Source organism: Coenobita brevimanus, chromosome 109 (assembly GCF_032717465.1).
Source record: "Coenobita brevimanus isolate Jiangsu-jjx chromosome 109, ASM3271746v2, whole genome shotgun sequence".
Taxonomy (NCBI): Eukaryota; Metazoa; Arthropoda; class Malacostraca; order Decapoda; family Coenobitidae; genus Coenobita; species Coenobita brevimanus.
In genome coordinates, this window is record NC_137062.1 from 35,841,626 (window position 1) to 35,861,945 (window position 20,320).

The window sequence follows — 20,320 nt, forward strand, 5'->3', positions numbered from 1 at the left end:
GACCCGGCGCCCCCTTGTAGTCGACAGCGCCTCACCTGGGTAAGATCAGAGTCCTTCCCATGGTGAGGTGCAGGGAAATATGAGGAGGTTTGGCTACTGGGTGGATGCTGCAGCTGCTCCACCTAGGATCACAAAACTGCCACATATAGAATCCTCCTCAGAGCCACCATCCAAAATAACAGGAATATACAGAAACAACATATACACCTCTAGCTCATTCCATCTCTCAGTTTTAAGACGAAAATTTTACATCGACACCAACTAAACACAAAATGGCTATACATGATTTTTACAGCACAGTAAATTTCCTCTTTATTCTAATTTTTCCCTACCTAAAACTAATATTAGAGACGGGGAGTAATGATCAAAGGAAAAGTATTGTATGTGTTCTATTCTACCTTAACTCTTTCCATGTGTGACTTACTCTTTTATTTACAATACAAATGAACCTCCAATCACCTTCCTGTCATAGTTTAGATTTTTTTCAGAGGAAGGAGAAGGGACGAAGTGTGAAGAATCTCTCAAATTATCTGGGAAAAAAAAATCTTGGTTACAGGAGAAAGAAAAAGGGACATTCAAGCCGGTATTCTTGTCAGTTAAGGAAGCTCCCCAACACCTTTTCCTACGTGATTTATTTTATTTATTGCACCTTACTGTTCTCTTCTGTGTTACATAAATCCGTCCAATATCACCATTTATTACAAGTCACTGTCCTTTTCTGTGTTACATGAATCTTTCCACTATCACCATACTCTGCATACCACACAAAATGATATTAACCAGCCACATCCAAAAATAAATCACTACGAAAGAGGTGTTAGGGAGCTTCCTCAATTGACAACAACACTAGCAATGGTCTATACAGCATACCTTTTCTGTCTATCTATCCATCTATCTATTGCCAGATGCCTCAATCCTACGAGGGGTGGCCACAAACAAACTGCCTCTATGTCACCCTGTCCCATGCCATTTCACTGCCCTGCTCCCAGCTCACACACCCCTCTCTCATATACCTCCCCACTCCAGCCCTCCATCTCATGCTTGGCCTCTCCCCTCCCTCCACCTCACTCACATACACTCTCCTCTTTAGCCTCTCACCCTCCATCCTCTCCACATGGCCAAACCTTTTCTGTCTCCTAGTTAAAGACATAAATAGAGAGTCACCCTTGCAGTATAGCTAAAAATAAAAGAATGCAGAATGTAGGGAATTAGTCTTGGGAGCAGGTTCTGTGTGGGATGTGGCTTATTTACCATCTCTGCACCTTAGCTAAGACCAAATTAGAAGCTCATCTATAAATCTAACTTACGTCTTGGCTAAATATCGAGTTGGAGAGCCGGCTATGTGTGAAAATAATCTTTGGAACAGGTGTAGTGTGGTTCTAGTGTGGTGTGTGGTTTATACTAGCTAAGATGCCAAGCTAGAAAGCGGGCACACACATCTCACTTCTGTCTTAGCTAAATATTGAGTTGGAGAGCTGGATGTGTGAGAAAATGCTCTTGGGGGCGGGTCCAGTGCGGTGCGTGGACATCTCCGCCATGATGTCTGACACCCGCTGCCTCACATCCAGCCGGCTAAGGTCCCCACGCAGCAGAAGGAGGGCCGTCAGGTGGTCACTGCTTAGGTCAGGGTATCTGGAGGGTGTTCAGAAAGAATTGTAACCAGTTTTGTGACGTACAGGTATGATGTGGCACAGTATTTTTTTCATCATCATCATCATCATCTGGACCTCCTTTCCCACCCTAGGGTAGGGTGAGAAGTAGCAATGTCCAGACAGCCCAAATCCAATCCAATGGGCAATGCTTCCATGCATTCACCATTTAAGCCCCTGGAATCCTGGCTCTATCTGATATGCCAAAAGACATTCACCACATTCTGCAGCTTCACATAAACGTATCTGATAAAGGATTTTTTTATATGCAATAATTCTAACTCTAATACCAGCATTTTTACCAAAAATAACACGCAAATTGATATTAACCAGGTGTATCCCAAAATAAATCACTACGGAAGAGGTGTTAGGGAGCTTCCTTAACTGCCGGGAAAACGAACCCTACACTTAGCCATCCTAACCTGACCTAGCCTGCTCTACTCTGCCCTAGCCTACCCTAATCTACCCTCCCCTCCCCTCCCCTTCCTTCACCTAACCTAACCTAACCTAACCTACCCTACCCTACCCTAACCTACCCTACCCTAACCTACCCTACCCTACCCTACCCTAACCTACCCTACTCTACCCTACTCTTACCTACTGAAACAAAACCAATTCTACATGCCCCTCACCTGCGTAGAAGTTTGTACAGCTCAAGACTGAGAAATTCGACGTCGGAGATGCGAATGACCTCAGCCAGATCCTTCATAACTTCACAGGGCGAGTCAAACTTCACCAAATCCGGCGCCACTTGTTCAAATACGCTGGTCACCTTCTCTGCCTCCTGTGTAGGGGGGAGGGGGGTTAGCTATTTTGATTGGTTGATTGACTGAATGACTGATTGACTGACTGACTGATTGGCTGACTGATTGATTGATTGACTGATTGATGGACTGATTGACTGACTGACTGACTGATTGACTGACTGACTGATTGATTGACTGACTGACTGATTGACTGAATGATTAACTGATTGATTACTGACTGACAGACTGATTGACTGACTGACTCACTGACTGACTGATTGATTGATGGACTGATTGACTGACTGACTGATTGACTAACTGACTGATTGACTGACTGACTGATTGACTAACTGACTGATTGACTGATTGACTGACTGACTGATTAACTGATTATTATTTGCCTGGTTCACCTTTAGATGAGACTTGGGTTATTACTAGTCTACTACTACTATACTACTACTGCTACTACTACAACAGCTACTACTATGACAACAACTATTACTACTACTACTACCATACTACTTCTACAACACCAACAATAACAGCTACTACTACTACAACTATTACTACTATTACCACAACTACTACTGCTACAACTACCACTCCTACACCTACTACTACTACTAACGTAAGGCATCTGGCAATTGGTGGACAGATTGATAGACAGACAGACAGATTGATAGACAAACAGACAGATTCATAGATAGATAGCTGGGTAGATAGATAGAGATACACAGATAGATAGATAAATAGACAGACAGATAGACTAACTTCCTTGATGCGGTCGGCCACCAGTCTGCGATCATCCTGTGTCTTGATATTGAGGCGTTTCTGCAGGATGGCCGTGGTGTAGCGCAGAGCCACTGTGTGTAGCACCAGCTGCACTACGTGGTCAAAGTTACTGGGGAAAAAAGGAAATGGCCAATATTATTATGCTGGTGGTTATTCTTCATTATTATTTTTATATTTATTTTATTATTATTATTATTATTATTATTATTATTATTATTCATCCATCCATCCATCATCTAATCCTACGTTGCCCCATGAGGAGCGTAGGAGCCCGGGGCTAGGAAAGCTGGTCCTGGCATTTAAGATGAGAGTATTATTATTATGATTATGGCGTCTGGCAATAGAGAGAGAGAGAAATTATCCATTCACTCGCATCTTAAATGTCAGGACCAACTTGCCTAGCCCCGAGCTCCTACGCTCCTCATGGGGCAATGCAGAATTGGATGATGGATGGATGGATGGATGATTATTTTTATTATTACCATCATCATCATCACACTCAGTCTTCCATTATACTATATCATCATCATCACTCTTATCATCACACTGACTATCCTTTTATGCTATATCATCATCATCACCACACTGACTTCCTTTCACCATCATCATCATCATCATCACCATCACCACCAACTGATTCCCCTTCACCATCATCATCTTCATCATCATCATCATCATCAACACAACCAACCTCAATACTGGAATTTCCTTAAGAGGCTGAAAGGCATAAATTAAATTGAATTCATAGGAGTGTAATGCTTTATGGTAGTGAGACCTGGGCAGTAAAGGAAGAGGATATTCGTAGGCTCAAACGTACAGAAATGACGGTAGGATGGATGTGCAGTGCGTCCTTGAATGTGAGGCCTGGGGGGCTAGGTTTACGATGGAAGAGTTGACAGGAAGGATGGGACTGGAGTGTATTGGTGTTGTGATGAGAAGGGGTAGACTGAGATGGTTTGGGCACGTGGAGAGGATGGGGAATGAGTTTGGTGCGGAAAGTGTGAGGTGTGCAGACCAAAAAAAACCTGGGATGAGGTCATAAAAGTGCAACCCCAGGGATAAGGGACTGAATAGGGAGGCTGCCAGAGATCAAGCAGCATGTTGGACCCTTTAAAAACAAAACAGAATGACTGACAGACATCTACAAAGGAACTTGGGTTGGTACCGCTGATGAAGGTGGGAGTAATCGTTGAAGTAATCAGATAGAGTCATGCAGATGGTCTCCAATGCCTCTGTGTTGCGTAGCCAGCGAGGGGTAAGCAGGGTGTTGAAGTGCTCCTGTAGGTCCACCAAGGCCTCCTCCAGCAGATGGTCACACATGCTCTCACGCAGACGCTGAAACAGAGGATAATTAACACTCGGCAAATTAAAACCATCTGCTGTTAGCTGGATAAACCCATCTGCCATTAGCTAGATAAAACCTTAGAGCTGTCCTGATCATTAAAGAGTTCGGTTTGTATGCTTGCTGGTTAAGGAAGCTCCCAACCACCTCTTCCTTAGCGACTTATTTTTGGATCTGTGTTGCTCTGATCATAAAATGGTTGGGTTTGTATGCTTGCTGGTTATGGAAGCTCCCTAACACCTCTTCCTTAGTGATTTATTTTTGGATTCATGTTGTTCTGATTGTAAAAGAGTTGGGTTTGTATGCTTGTCAATTAGAGATGCACGTTGAAGCCTTTATAAACGATATGGCAATGACAATGAAAGACATGTATGGAAGACCTTTTATAAACGATACGAAAACAAATGAGAGATGGATGGAAGACCTTTATAAACAACACAATGACAAATGAGAGATGGATGGGAGAGAGTCACCTGGTACGCAGTCAATAGGGCATCGTACTCCTTAGCGATGGTGGTGTCGGTGGCCGGGGAAGAGCCAGGCCGCCAAAATTGCGTCTTCACCCCCACCATCACGTCAACAAGAGCTTGGCAGGTGTTGGCTGTGGCGATCATGTAGGTCGTGTAGTACTGGATCTGAAAAATGGGGGGAACACTAGGGTTATGGGTGATTATTATTATTATTATTATTATATTATTATTATTATTATTATTATTATTACTCTATTATTATTATTATTATTATTACTGATCATGTACATGTGTAGAGGTGGATTTGATTTCTGAATAAGACTGGGTTGTAGGCAGTCATCATTTTCATCATCAATCATCAGTTATCAACCATCATCATCATCATCATCACTGGTTGTCCTGTACTGCCTCATTCCCCTAGAGATATATAGTCTTTGTGAAAGTGAGTGAGTGAATGAGTGAGCAGGTAAGTGAATGAGTAAGCAAGAAGTCTGCCTGAGATTAGTTGGCAATATAAATGTCCCCGCAAAAAATGAGAGAAAGTGAACGAGTATAAGAGTTTCTAAGAGAGTGAGTAAGTGAGAAAGAAAGCAAGTGAGACAGTGAGTAAGTGAGTGAGTGAGACAGTGAGTGAGTGAGTGAGTAAAACAGTGAGTGAGTGAGACAGTGAGTGAGTGAGTGAGTGAGTGAGAAAGCAAGAGAGTCATCCACCCCACCTGAGACCGGTCGGCATAATAAGTGTCCTTGTAGCGAGTGACGGCTGCTTGGAACTTGCTGGCAAAGAGTCTGACTTGCTCCAGGCTCGATATCAACACTTGTACTTGGACATCATCACTGTGGAAAGAGAAGGTGTGGTAAAGCAAAGACAACATATTATATTTACAGTACTACCAGACATGCGGAAGGGATGGAGAGTGACTGACTAATGAGGAGTGTGTATGTGAGTGAGGTGGAAGGGGGAAGAGGGAATGGGAGGCCAAGGATAAGATGGAGGGATGGAGTGGAGAGGTATATGACAGAGGGGGGTGTGAGCTGGGGGAAGGGCAGTGAAGTGGAGAGGGACAGGGTGACATGGAGGCTATTTGTTTGTGGCCACTCCTCACGGGATTAAGGAATCTGGCAATAGATAGATAGACAGATAGACTAAAAGACTATTTCTCTACAATTATCAACACTTAGACTGTGTGGGTACAGGTGGGGGAAGAGGCTAAATCAGTAGTCGTCATATTGTCATCGTACTGTATCATTTATAAAGGATCCAACCTCCTTGCATGCGTCTGCCTTGGTCACCTAATGGGGGCTCTCCATGCTGCTTGATCTCTGGCAGCCTCCCAATTCAGTCCCTTATCCCTGAGGTCACACTCTATTACTTTGTCCCATGTCTTTTTCAGTCTGCCCCTCACAACCCTATCTCCGATGTTCACACCTCTCACCTTCTGCACCCAGCTGTCATTTTCCATCCCCTCAACATGCATAAACCATCACAATCTACCCCTCCTCATCACAACACCAATACACTCCAGTCCCATCCTTCCTCACAACTCTTCAGTTAAAATCACAGGAATACAAAAGAGAAATTTTTTACAGATCAAGAGCATCATCATTCTTTTTTTCCCCATATGGTGGCAGATATAACTGAGTGACTCCCCTGCCTGGTTAAACAAATGTCCCTCAACTCTCTCCCTATCCAAGCAAGAAAGGAGAACAGTGAACCGCAGGAGACAGCAACTTCAGCCTGCAGTCCACTGGGTGAGCCAAGTGTTGCAATGATTATACTGTAGTTCATTTACATTAACTTGGCCTTTCTCCTTTAGCAGATTATTTCTCATGGCTCAGTGGCTGAAAAAGACAATAATGCAGCTCTAAATCCTCTCTATACCACTTCTTCAGTTACTTTCATATTCTAGTGTTAATCTAGTGTTACAATTCCACACTCAAGATGGAGAGATGGCAGCTTTAGGTTACAGCAAAAAAAGGCAGGGCCGTAATTTCTGGGGGGGAGGGGGGCTAGGAGGGCTATACCCCCCCCCAATGTTTTCTGTATCTCTTAGTCAAAACTTCAACTAAGATTCAGGGCTTATAAGGCTGAACTTGAAAATAAAAAGGAAGACAAACTTTGAGTAGTTTTGTTGAAAATTCAAACAAATCTACGTGTGTTGATCGAATATTTCTAAATCTGATCCAAACTGATCATAAATCAAATCATAATAGTACTTAGATATTTATTATGTTATCATTTCCATAAGAATAGAGGCAGGGGGGTATATTTCAACCTAAATCCTACCGCAGGCGTGAAAGAACAATCTTGGTAAAGGTGCAGCATAGTGCAACAAAAATGTAAGATGGCCAAATTATTAAACTAAGTCACAGTTTGAGCTGAAAGGTCAGATTGGCAGAAAGTGAAGCCTTTTGTCTAAACACCCACCTCCATCATTAAACATACATGCCTCATTAAACATCAGCTTTTAAGTAGAATCAAACTGAAAAATTTCGGGTGGTCTGCAAACTTAAGCATTTTGATTTAATTTTAAGTTTGTAGTAAGAAGTTATATTCATTTGGTCTGGCCCCCCAAAATTCTGTTGAAAATTATGGGCCTGAAAGGTATATAGCTACCTAAAATGCAACTCCAGGTATCCTTACCTTATTGTGCCGGCCACCTCAAGGTTCTGCCTCACCATATCGTGTATAAGGTGCGGCAGTTCAGTCTTGTAGTGGGCATCGGAGTCCTGTTGGGGCGGCTCTGACCGGTACCATTCACGCTCCTCAATCTCCAAGGCCTTTGTCATCCACGCTTCATAGTTGTTGGTCACATTCTGAGAGTAGCAGTTTAACAGCAAGTGTAATAGTGTAATAGTATGGAAGTAATAGTGCATTTGTGTGGGCAGAGTGTGTTGACAGAGAGAAATTCATGAGGTGAGTATGTGGTGTGAAGATAGTTGTTGTTTTCTGTGCTTCTGAGATACACAACATCCTCCTGTACTTCCGGGATGAGATGATGAGATTGAGGGATGGAGTGAAGAGGTATATGAGAGAGGGAGGTGTGTGCAGGGGGGAGGGCAGTGAAATGGTGGGGGACAGGGCAACATGGAGTCAATCTGTTTGTGGCCACCCCTTATGGGACTGAGGCATCTGGCAATAAACAGACAGACAGACCTCCTCAGCACTAACCTTCAGATACTTAGCAATGAGTTGGTCGAGTATCTTGTTGTCCAGCAGGGGTCCAAGTGAGGCCGTGTTGAGGCCCAGTGCAGGGTCGCCCATGAACTCCTTCCCGGCATAAACATTGAGGGTCCAAGACAGAAGCGTTACGTACTCGTTGTCCTCTAAACCCCCATCAACAATCTCCACCAGCTGGGGAAGGGATGAGGAGAGATGGAGGGATGAAGTGGAGAGGTATATAAGAGAGGGGGGTGTGAGCTGAGGGGAGGGCAGTGAAATGGCAGGGGACAGGGCGACATGGAGGTGACTTGTTTGTGGCCACCCTTTATGGGATTAAGGTGTTTGGCAATAGACAGATTGAGAGATAGGGAATTTATTTTATTTCTGATGTTACTATAGTTGGTCTGTTTTCATCTGACTGAACTGGGCCATTGATACAACATGAATACTTACTCATGATGTGGGAAATTTGTTAAGTCCTAGGTATGAGGTAGGAACAAGTCTCCTTAGTTACTAGTCAAATTTATCCTCCACCCTGACAATGTTTACCCATTATCTGATCCGAAAGGGGTCTGGGATCTTTGTCAGGTGAAATTAAACGGACTATAGATGAGTTTCTTCAGCTTAAACCAATACTAAAGAGGCCAATGAAGGCTAAATGTTAAGGGTGCAGGAGAGGAACATCATTAACTTGGCATAGTTTATTTATTTATTTATTTATTTTTACACAGATGAAGGAACTGAAGGCCAGAAGCCCATAAGACTGCTTCCTCTAAAGAAAAACAAAAATATGATAACAGAGAGCCATATTCAAGATCTGTTCATTTTGAGATGCCTGGACATATTGCATTTGAAAGACTGGAGGTCATAGGCAGTAGGAAATACAGACAAAGGAACACAGGTACATGGGTGAATATTATAATTACTCTTTTACATTTTATTTCCTGTGGCTCGCATGGGAGAATATGACACTACTATGGCTCAACACCCCTGCCATGGAACTTCTTCATGACTACCACCATATTCTAGTGCCAGTCTCTTGTTACAGCTCAATATTCAAGACGGAGAGATGGCAATTTTACACCTAGACAGAGTGAACATGATAGAGGCTAATACAGGAGCGGAAAGTGAGAAGTGTGAGCATTAGGGGTAGGGTTGTGAGAGGCAGACCTAAAATGACCTGGGATGAGGTCATAGAGTGTGACCTAAGGGATAAGGGATTGAATAGGGAGGCAAGCAGAGATCAAGCAGCATGGACAGACCTAAGGGATAAGGGACTGAATAGGGAGGCAGGCAGAGATCAAGCAGCGTGGACAGCCGCCATTAAGTGACCACGGCCAATGCATGCAGGCACGCTGGAGCCTTTATAAACAAAACAAAACAATAGTAACCTAAATTTGCATCCCTACATTGTGAAGAAGGCCATATCAGAGTGATGGTCAAATTTACCCTTTTTCAACCTCAAAGATTTTACACCTTGTTCGAGTGAACAGAATATAGGCTAATACAGGATTATGTATTTACTCTTCTCAGAAGGAACAATCATGTAGGCTTCTGTCTTTCGGTTCCTTCTCCCTTGCATTAAAAAAGGACAAACAAAACTCACCCGTGCAGCCAGACTCTTGTGGTACATCTGGACGTAGGTTTGTATGATGTTGTAGTGTGGAGGGAAGCACGGCACACACAGGGACTTGATCACCTTCATGTCCTCCACCACCAGGAGCCGGATCATCTAAAATAACACCAATTACATGTTCAGTTTAGACATGACACACTTTCTCATACACTCACAAATTTCAACACACAGATGTTTTCACCGCACCGCTATATTCTCCAGCCCCTAACCAAACCAAACCAAATATTTAATCTAACCCAATCTGTCCTAACCTCACCTCACCTAACCAAATATGACCTAACCTAACCCAACCTAACCTCTAGATGTTTGATGAGCCAGTTCTTGCTGTCGCCACGGTCTTCAAACATGTTGCCCTCGATCCGCTGGACCACCGCCTTCTCCAGCACCTCAAATGCCTTCTCACGCCACTTCTTGGGTCGCCCTGGTGGTATAAACCCGGACGCTTTCTGCCGCTGTCAAGGAAAAAGGAATATTCAGTTCAAAAAATATATATATACAGTTACATAATAATTATCGTTTTGTTGCTTCGTATCATTTATAACAGCTCCAACAAGCTTGCATAGTCAGCCTTGGTCACATAATGGCAGCTCTCCACACTGCTTGATCTCTGTCAGCCTCCCTATTCAGTCCCTCATCCCTGAGTTCACACTCTATGATCTCGTCCCAGGTCTTTTTCGGTCTGATTTTCACAACCCAACCCCCAACATTCACACCTCTCACCCTTCACATCCGGTTGTCTCCACACGCCCAAACCATCGTAATCTATCCCTCCACTCCCAAGTGTCATCCTCCATCCTCTCCACATGCCCAGACCAGCTCAATCTATCCCTCCTCATCACAACACACTTAAACAAAATACCAGTAAAGCCTGGAGATGGTAAAAATAAGCAGAGGAAAGTCATCTGGACAGAGAAAGAGAAATAAGTCTCTTTGCAGTGAAGAAGTTAAGGCCTTCCAAATACAACACATGAATTTAAAAAAAAAAGAGATACAATACCTGGAGAGCAAACTGGTCGGCCCTCTCCTCTCTCTCCACAATTCTCAGCGCTGTGACAACCTGTGTGGGTTCCTTGCGGGCAGTGTTGAGGGCTCGCTGCAGGATCACCCAAACTTGCTTGCCTGTAGGGGGAGTATGCATTGTTCCAGACACAGCTAAAGACAGATTACTTTCATTACAGGTAGTTCTCATTACATATTGGTGATTTGTTTCAATATGTCACATGGAATAGGAAGAGAGGAGGAGGGCAGACACAGAAAATAAATGACAATGGTGAAGGAAGAAGTGCTGCCTATTTCTTCCTTCACCTTTATCATTCTTTTTCTGTGTCTGCCCTCCTCTCTTCCCATTTCTTACCATCATCCACTCACTTGATGTAGTGCTGCCTACTTCTTCCTTCACCTCTATCATTCTTTTTCCATGTCTGCCTTCCTCTCTCCCTATTTCTCCCATCTTTCTTGGCACTTCATATTACTGTTCTTTCCTTTTCAGGTGGCTTTACATTGAGTGACAGGTCTAATGGTTTCCTGTAAGCCAGGAAACCATTTACAATGCTGGGTGGTAACCATACAACCAACCCAAACGTGTTCCCTACTTGTCAACATGTGGATTAGCAGAGAGTTAGTGCCCCTCCCTGTGAAACAACTAACTCAAAGACAAATGGCCACCCCTTATGGGATTGCGGTGTCTGGCTACAGATGGATAGATAGACAGAACATTATTATTATTAGTGTCCCTCCCCATAAAACAACAAACTTAGAGACAAATGGTCACCCCTTACTGAATTATGGCACCTGGCAATAGATGGATAGATAGATTCATTTCAAAATACCACATGGGAGGTCTGGTTCCTAAGTAGATGCCACAGTTGCTACACCCACACATCACCATCACGTGTCACCTCACCAGCACCAGATAAGGCATTAAAACAGCAAGCTTACCAAAATGAGACACACACTGAGGTGGTTTGGCCACGTGGAGAGGATGGAACGTGAAAGACTGACGAGGAGAGTGTATGTGAGTGAGATGGAGGGGGAGAGAGGGAAGGGGAGGCCATGGATGAGATGGAGGGATGGAGTGGAGAAGTATATGTGAGCTAGGAACAGGGCAATGAAATGGAAGGGGACAGGGCAACTTGGAAGCGATTTTTTTGTGGCCACCCCTTATGGGATTAAGGCATCTGGCAAAAGATACATAGATAGCTTACCCAGATCCTCGGAGAGCTTCTGTACATCAGCAAAATATTCCTTCAGCATGCGAGTGTCGTTGGGGTTCTGGTGTGGCAGCTTGTGCAGTTCAAACAGCAGGTCATCTCGGCTGTTCTCCAAGTCCATTATGCACTGTTGGGATGAGATTATAATTACCACTAGTCAGGTTTAAACAGCAGCACTAACATCCACTCACTCAATGTAGTGCTGCTCTCAGGTGATTGTCTTTTCCTTTCTTCCTCCCTTCTTTCCTTCCTTCCTCTTCCATCTCTCTTTCCTCCTCCTTCTGTCTATGGGTGACTCTACACTGAGTGACAAGCCTAATAGTTTCCTGTACACCATGGGGCAACACAGGATTAGATGATGATGATGATGATGATGATGATGATGATGATGATGATGATGATGATGATAAAGATGATGATGATGATTGATGATGATGATGATGATGATGATGATGACGATGATGATGATGATTGATGATGATGATGATGACGATGATGATGATTGATGATGATTGATGATGATGATGATGACTAACCATACACAAATTTAAGATGTATTTTGGAGCGTTTTGGCAAAATTAATTGTTAAATTATGTGAGAATACACTCCAAATATCCACCCCTTCAGTCCAATGACCTGTTATAATTTTTTTCATGCTATTTCCAGATAATTTTATTCAGCCCAGAAGTAAATTTGTCAAAACTAGTAGAATGAATGAATGAAAGAAAGAATGAATGAAAAAAAGGAAAAGGAAAGAAAGAAAAAGACTGAAAGAAAGAATTAAAGAAGGACTGAAAGACAGAAGGAGAAAAAATGCGAGAAAGAAAAAAAGAAAGGAAGGAGAAAAAGAAAAAAGAGAGAGAAAGAAGAAAAAGAACGAGAATGACAAAAAGAAAAAGAATGACTAAAAGACAGAAGGGAAAAAGAATGAACGAAAGAAAAAGGGAATGAAAAGGAAAGAGAATGACAAAAAGAAAGAAGGGAAAATGAAAGAAAAAAAGAAAATGGGAAAGAAAGGAAATGAATGAGAACAACAATAAGAAAGAAGGAAAAAAGAAACACACAAAACAAAAAAGAAAGAAAAAGGAAGGAAAGAAAATCAAAACAAGACAGAAAAACGATCCCCCCCAAACAGTAGCTACCTGATGTGCGTGGAGTAATCGTCCCTCGGCAATCAGGCGCTGGGTCTTCTCCACTGACTCCGGCACGGCAAAGATGTGTTTCAGGTTCTCCATGGCCGCTGCGTACTGGGAGTGGCGTACGTACTCCTCGCGACACTCATCCAGGCCCTTACTCAACGCCGGGACACGAACCAGGCTGGTCTCCAACTCATTCAGGCTGCAGGAAGACTATGTAATGTTTTTTCTTTTTTTTATGCAAGGAAGAAGGATGTGGTTGAGAAGATTAGGAGAAATACACTGAGGTGGTTTGGACATGTGGAGAGAATGGAGAATGAAAGACTGACTAAGAGGGTGTATGTAGGTGAGGTGGAGGGAGGGAGAGGGAGGGGTAGACCGAGGATGAGGTGGAGGGATGGAGTTGAGAGGTATATGAGGGAGGGGGGGGGTGAGTTGGGGGGAGGGGAGTCAAATGGTGGGTGACAGAGTGACTTGGAGGCGTTTTGTCTGTGGCCACCCTTTGCGGGATTAGGGCGTCGGGCTATAGATAGATAGATAGACAGAAGAAGGAATCAAAGGCCAGAAGCCAGCAAGACTGTTCCTTCCAAGAAAAAACAAAAACAGGATAACAGAGAGCCAAATTCAAGATCCGTTCATTTTGAGATGCCTGGATGCACTGTGTTTGAAAGACTGGAGGTCATAGGCAGTAGAAATACAGACAGACGAAGACATAGAGGGAAATACAGTTAGAGGAATACATAGGAAATAGGAAATACAGACAGAGGAAGACATAGGCAGTAGGAAATATAGACAGAGGAAGACACAGGCAGTTGGAAATACAGACAGAGGAAGACATAGAGGGAAATACAGATAGAGGAAGACACAGAGGGAAATACAGACAGAGGAAGACATAGGAAATAGGAAATACAGACAGAGGAAGACATAGGCAGTAGGAAATAGGGACAGAGGAGGACAGTTGCCGAGTTGACCTGTTGCATACATGAAGGACTGGGAGTAACGGTTAACTCTTGCATCATAAATACAAAGCACATTATGTGGTATTGTTCACACTGTATCATTTATAAAGGCTCCAAAGTGCTTGCATCCATCAGCCTTGGTCACCTAATGGCAGCTTTCCTTACTGCTACATGAAATAAGCAGAAAATGGCAAAATTCTGGGCCAAGTTAAGGTAATAGGAGTATAGCATAAACTACTGGATATGCAGGATGAGCCATCAGAATATGAAACAGGGGTGTGTGGGCTGGGGAAAGGGCAGTGAAATGACAGTGGACAGGGAGACATGGAGGTGATTTGTTTGTGGCCACCCCTTTCGGGATTAAGACGTCTGGCAACAGATAAATAGACAGATGAGCTACTGGCCAGATAGACAGATAGACATATGAGCTACTGACCAGATAGATAGACAGATAGATGAGCTACTGACCAGATAGATGGATCGACAGATGAGCTACTGACCAGATAGATAAAAAGACAGATGAGCTACTGACCAGATAGATAGACAGATAGGTAGATAGATGAGCTACTGACCAGATAGATGGAGAGAAAGATTAGCTATTGACCAGACAGATAGATAGATAGGTAGACAGATGAGCCACTGACCATGTTTTAATCTCCTGCAGGTCAGTAAGAGCCGCCTGCAGCTGTCCAAGGCCGGTGCGCACCCCATCCAGCTGACTCTGCATGGCAGTCTTCAGCATGGCTTCCACCGAGGCCTTAAAATACACCATCTTTTAGCTCGTATATTCAGTCCTCACTAACGACTGTATTCTGTGTCGTTTGGTCTTTCTGTAACTGCTCTTATTTATTTATTTATTTATTTATTTTGTATATTAAACTCAAATTCCCCTTGTTTATTACTGATGCAAGCTATGTTGATATTAAAATGATGATAACATATAAATAACACAGAATAGAATGTTAATGTGGAATATGCTAAATTAATGACTCAGAAAAGGTGCTCTGAAACCTATAATGAGAGACTGAGAGGGAGAGGGAATGGAAGAGGGAGAGGGAGAGAAGGAGGAGGAGAGGGAAGGAGAGGGGGACGGAGAGGGAGAGGGGGAGACAGAGGGAGTGGGAGTGGCAGAGGGGGAGAGAAAGGGAGTAAGACCGGGAGAAAAAGAATCAGAAGAAGGGCAGAGGGAGAGAAACAGAAGGCGAAGGAGGAGGAGACGGTGCAGGAGCGGGAGAGGGATCAGCAGCAGGGAAGAGAAGAGCAACTGATACCCTCCACACCCACCTTCTTGCGCTGGACCCTCCTACGGTACTGGTCAACCTTCTGCAACTGGTCGGGTCGCTGTAACATGTTAGCCACCAGCAGTGTTGCCCGGGCCACTGCTTCCGCCTCTGCCTCACCCACGTCCGTCATTTTACACTCTACTGCATCAATGACACACCATCAAGACAGGATATAGTATTCTTGTTACAGTGAATCTTTAGTTTATTTATTCTGCCTGCCTCTGACTCACCCATGTCTCATTTTTATATGCTCTACGACAAGAAACCACAATTTTGGTCATCCAATTCCCTTTAATTCATTTTTTACGTCTCATTCACACATGGTCATTATTTTACATGACATACGGTGGCATACGATTGTAAGGGAAAGCACAAAATTAGCAGAAAATACAGCTACAGAAGATAAATATCATGTATTACTCACAAATGTCACAGCACTTCCAATACGCCTCCCACCACCACAAATCGCAATAATTTTAAATAATAAGATTGAAAAGATACTAAACATTTAATTAAATTGAAAACATTTATCATACAAACATTCTTTATTAGAACCTACCTCACTGATAAAAATTATAATAATCCAAAATAAATTAGAAATATCAGGGCTCGGATGTTTTAGAAATCGTATTGGCTCCTTTATATGACACAGACTTTGGATTAAGAAATCGCTGTCATTGTTATTTATTAAGAAAGCTCTACACTCTTCTTTCATAAAGTATAGTTTTCTCGATCATAATTTCAATATGATGAATTCTATTGTAATAAAAATTTGTCTGGACAGGATTCATTTATTTTAGTAAATGTAAGGAAGGATTCGGATATTGTAAACAAAGTCATGTCAACATCTCCACCTCCACACAGCTGGGGTGGACTCCATAGGCAAGAGGAAAAAGACGAAAAATTACGCAGCCACAGCAAAATTGACACAGTAAGTCCTTATTGGAAACCCTATAGTCGGTTTTACTTTCATCTGAGGGAACTGGGTCACTTCCATTACTTGAATACTAAGTTTTGGTTGCATGAAACTCGATTAGCATCATTATTGAGGGAGGGATGAGTCTCCTTGGTTACTAGCCAAATGAACCGTCCAAAATGGCCAAACTTATTACTCATCGGAGGTGATAGGTGTTAGGGATATTTGTCAGGTTAATGATAATCACTCTATAGTTATTATACCATGGTGACATTTTCCAGAATATCGCTTGATTCTGTGTAAAGTTGTTTGAAGTAAAAAATGTGGTTTGTGTTTTTTTTTTATTTCTCAAATAATAATAATAATTGTTTTTATTGCTTTTAACACCAGCATCATGACCATTAGTCACATAAAATTATATCATTTAAATTAGTATTCTTTCTACACACATCCTAGACTGTAACTGAGCTGAATATGCTGGCTTTTACACTTCCCTAAACATCATCAGAAATTCCCATGCCTCATACTGGTGGCTCATGTCTTCTATGGCTTGCTCATTATTATTATTATTATTATTATTATTATTGTTGTATTATTATTACTACTCACACTCTTAGGTGGGAAGGGGCCTTAATGTTTATGGCCACCCCATACAGGATAAAGGCGTCTGTCAGTAGGTAAGTAGATAGATTATTATTATTATTATTATTATTATTATTTATTATTATTATTAGTGCTACTACCACTACCGGTACTAGTAGTAATATCACTGCTACTACTGCTACTACTATTACTACTACCACAACCACTACTACTACAACTACTGCTATTATACTCTTCCCAGTGATCAGTCACGATGCTAGTAGTGGCTGTGGGAGTGTTGTGCCTCATTCTCGTGGCTCGTGTCCTGTATGTCATGTACACCATTCGACGTGGCAGTCCTTTGGTGGTGTCTGGCAGTGCAGTGAAGACCATGGTGGTAGGATATACTCTTTTTTCTTTAACCTGACCTAAAATTGCCATCTTTCTGTCCTGAATCCTGAGTTGTAATAGCAGATCCAGACTAGAATGTGTAGCTAGTTATGGAAACGTAAAAATGTATTGCTGGTCATGAAAAAGTGCTGTGGAAAGAAAGAAGGGCCATAGTATTGTCTTTATCAGTCATTGGGCTATATGATATAATCCTGAAAAGGAGGAAATTAGGCGAAGTAAAGGTGAAAGTACTGTAGGTATTATGAGTGAGGCTGAAGGGAGAGTAGGTTGGGTGTAGTTTTATGTCACACTTTCAGAATGTGAAGTTATAAGAGAAGGGAAAACTAAATACTGAACTAGAAATACCGGTATCCTGTACTGGTACTGTATTATAAAGGATGACTGAATACTGATAATAAATACATTGTACACTGAGAATAAAATATCATACATAGTAAAGGATATATGAATGACTTAATACTGATAATAAAAAAAATTCTACAGAAAATAAATATCATACACTCTAAAGGATATAAGAATGATTGAATACTGATAATAAAAACATTCCACACTGGGAATAAAAATAAATATATCATACACAATATCCGACAGGTTCTGGGGTCAGGGGGCCACACTACAGAGATGCTGAAAATGGTGGCAGCCTTGGACTCGGGCATCTACACCCCTCGGATCTACCTCGTTGCTGCCTCAGATGCCAATAGTGTTAATCGACTGGAGCTTGCAGAACAGGACATTCAGGTAATTAAGAGAGGACTCCCAAACAATGAATTAAATTATCTGGAGGTAGCAAGAATAAGATAAAAAATAAAAGATGTCACCATATTATTGGGGTTAATGTAAAGATTTATGCTTCTCATTTCCATATCTGTCACAGTATTACTTCCTTACTGTATTTAAAAACTACTGTACTATAGCTACTCCTATTTTTCCAGTGCTGTTATCTCTCTATCTATACTCAGAGGCCATAATCCCAAGAATGGCTACAGACATATTTCCTCCATATCACTGTCCTCTGCTGACTCTTTTCACACAGTCTCTGTCATCAATTGATTTAAATAAGAACTTCTTTCACAGGAAAAGGAAAAACACAGTGACAAACTCAAGACCAACCCAGATCAGTACAGTGTTGAGTTGGTGCCACGTGCAAGAGAGGTTCACCAGGCGTGGGTGTCATCATGCTTTACAACACTGTGGTCCCTTGTCTTCTGCTTCCTTGCTGTTGCCCACCACCGACCCACCCTAGTCTTGGCCAATGGACCCGGGACCTGTGTACCCGTATGCCTGTCTGCCGTGATTCTTCGTATCTTGGGTCTCTGTCATGGCCGGATTGTGTTTGTGGAAAGCATTTGTCGGGTGCATTCTCTTTCAATGTCGGGTCAGATTTTGTATTACCTGGCTGACCACTTTTTTATTCAGTGGCCTTATTTGTCAGCCAGTTACCCTCGTGCTAAACACTTTGGCCGCCTTGTTTGATGGATAGAATAAGATGTGATGATTATATTCAGCTATGGAGAGATCTCAGATGGGAGGGAATAAATATACTTCATTATACTCTCTTTTTTCTGTGTCTGCCCCCCCTTCTCTTCCTGTTTCTCCCATCTTTCTTGTCACTTTTTATTACTCTTCTTTCCTTTTCAGTTGGCTTTACACTGGGTGACATGTCTAATGGTTTTCTGTAAGCCAGGAAGCCATTTATAACACAGGATGGTAATAATATAACCAACCCATACGTGTTCCCTATGAGTCAACAGGTGGGTTGTCAGAGGGTTAATGTCCCTCTGCGTAAAACAGCTAACCCTGAGTCAAATGGCCACCCTTTACGGGATTATGGCATCTGACTAAAGATAATTGATAGTTTGGAATCTCAAGTTCATGGGTGCTTTCCTGACCAGCATAAATTCACTTGGCAGCAGAACGAATAAAGTAAACAGGGACATCATGGGGGTTAGGGATATATAAACTGGATTTGTATAATGAATGAATTTTCTAAGAATGGTGTGAATTGCCTCTGTGTGAAATTAAATATACTGTGTAAATATAAGTATAGTGTTGCAGTTTTCTTACCCTTTAAATTTACACTTACAAAACTACATACTCATTCTGTGGTGGTTATGCCTACAGTTATAGGAAGAGAATAAGAGGTATACTTTTAATCTAACATAGTTGTAGGTTTACTCAATTTGACAAAGATTTCTAACCTCTTTCAGCTTGGTAGTTGACAAATGTAGCCAGATTGAAAGTTTGATTGGACTAGTAACCAAGAAGACTCATTTCTGCATCATAATTATGGTTCATTGAATCTTAGGTAACCACTGAAGAGCTGAAAGGAAGGATGGGACTGGAGTGTATTGGTGTTGTGATGAGGAGGAGTAGATTAAGATGGTCTGGGCATTAGGAGAGGATGGGAGATGACAGTTGGGTGCAGAAGGCAGGAAGTGTGAATGTTGAGGGTAGGGTTGTGAGAGGGAGACCAAAAAAGACTAGAGATAGGTCATATGGAGTGACCTCAGGAATAGGGTACTGAACAGGGAAGCTGTCAGAGATCGAGCAGCATAGAGAACTGCCATTAAGTGATCAAGGCTGACTCATACAAGCATGTTGGAGCCATTATAAATTGATATGAACATGGCTTAGTGCTGTATTCAAGTGACAACAGAAACAAGCCAACTATGTACCCTCTGCATATCATTTGTGACCGTGCTAGAGAGGGATGGCTTCAAGTGGTGGCACTGATATAACCAGGCAGCTCCACTTCCTGGCTTTACAAATATCCCTCAACTCTCTCCCTATCCCACAAAAGGAGGGTACAGGACAGCAGGAGAAGGGTAACAAGCCTGCAGTCCACAGAGCTCACATTTCATATGAGCCCGGGAAATACAATAACAAGAACATTGCAGTCTAAGAAGGAACAATATCACAGGCAGAGAAAATCATGTGAATAAATATTGTCATGTTCGTAAATTTTATTACATATATGTACAGTATTAAATTTTTTTTTTTTCCTTCCTCTATTAATCTTATAGCAAAA

General features: G+C 42.2%; 2 protein-coding genes across 2 annotated transcripts; one reads left to right on the top strand and one right to left on the bottom strand.

Moving 5' to 3' along the window:
- Positions 1 to 1,085: 1,085 nt before the first annotated feature.
- Positions 1,086 to 15,503, bottom strand: Sec6 (Exocyst complex component Sec6). The gene is made up of 15 exons (XM_080285947.1): positions 15,385 to 15,503; positions 14,745 to 14,857; positions 13,148 to 13,343; positions 12,000 to 12,132; positions 10,793 to 10,914; positions 10,092 to 10,247; positions 9,766 to 9,891; positions 8,169 to 8,351; positions 7,641 to 7,813; positions 5,716 to 5,833; positions 5,003 to 5,164; positions 4,353 to 4,522; positions 3,167 to 3,296; positions 2,282 to 2,433; positions 1,086 to 1,632 (listed from the first exon to the last, which is right to left on the bottom strand). Exons 1-15 carry the CDS (start codon positions 15,448 to 15,450, stop codon positions 1,452 to 1,454), a joined length of 2,181 nt encoding a protein of 726 aa, XP_080142073.1. The 5' UTR covers positions 15,451 to 15,503; the 3' UTR covers positions 1,086 to 1,451.
- Positions 15,504 to 16,274: 771 nt separating this feature from the next.
- On the top strand, positions 16,275 to 19,274 carry Alg14 (ALG14, UDP-N-acetylglucosaminyltransferase subunit). The gene is made up of 4 exons (XM_080285924.1): positions 16,275 to 16,314; positions 17,144 to 17,278; positions 17,884 to 18,030; positions 18,367 to 19,274. The coding sequence occupies exons 2-4, from the start codon at positions 17,156 to 17,158 to the stop codon at positions 18,763 to 18,765; spliced, it is 669 nt and encodes a 222-aa protein (XP_080142050.1). The 5' UTR covers positions 16,275 to 16,314; positions 17,144 to 17,155; the 3' UTR covers positions 18,766 to 19,274.
- The last annotated feature ends 1,046 nt before the right edge of the window (positions 19,275 to 20,320 follow it).

Excerpts from the sequence above, each read along its gene's own strand:
- Sec6 (XM_080285947.1), bottom strand. The coding sequence starts at position 15,450 with ATGTTACAGCGACCCGACCAGTTGCAGAAGGTTGACCAGTACCGTAGG. Across the intron at positions 14,858-15,384 it reads GGAGGGTCCAGCGCAAGAAG|GCCTCGGTGGAAGCCATGCT; the intron begins GTGGGTGTGGAG and ends GTGTATTTTAAG. Across the intron at positions 10,248-10,792 it reads CCGACCAGTTTGCTCTCCAG|CGGCAGAAAGCGTCCGGGTT; the intron begins GTATTGTATCTC and ends TTTCCTTGACAG.
- Alg14 (XM_080285924.1), top strand. The coding sequence starts at position 17,156 with ATGCTAGTAGTGGCTGTGGGAGTGTTGTGCCTCATTCTCGTGGCTCGT. Across the intron at positions 17,279-17,883 it reads GTGCAGTGAAGACCATGGTG|GTTCTGGGGTCAGGGGGCCA; the intron begins GTAGGATATACT and ends AATATCCGACAG. Across the intron at positions 18,031-18,366 it reads TTGCAGAACAGGACATTCAG|GAAAAGGAAAAACACAGTGA; the intron begins GTAATTAAGAGA and ends CTTCTTTCACAG.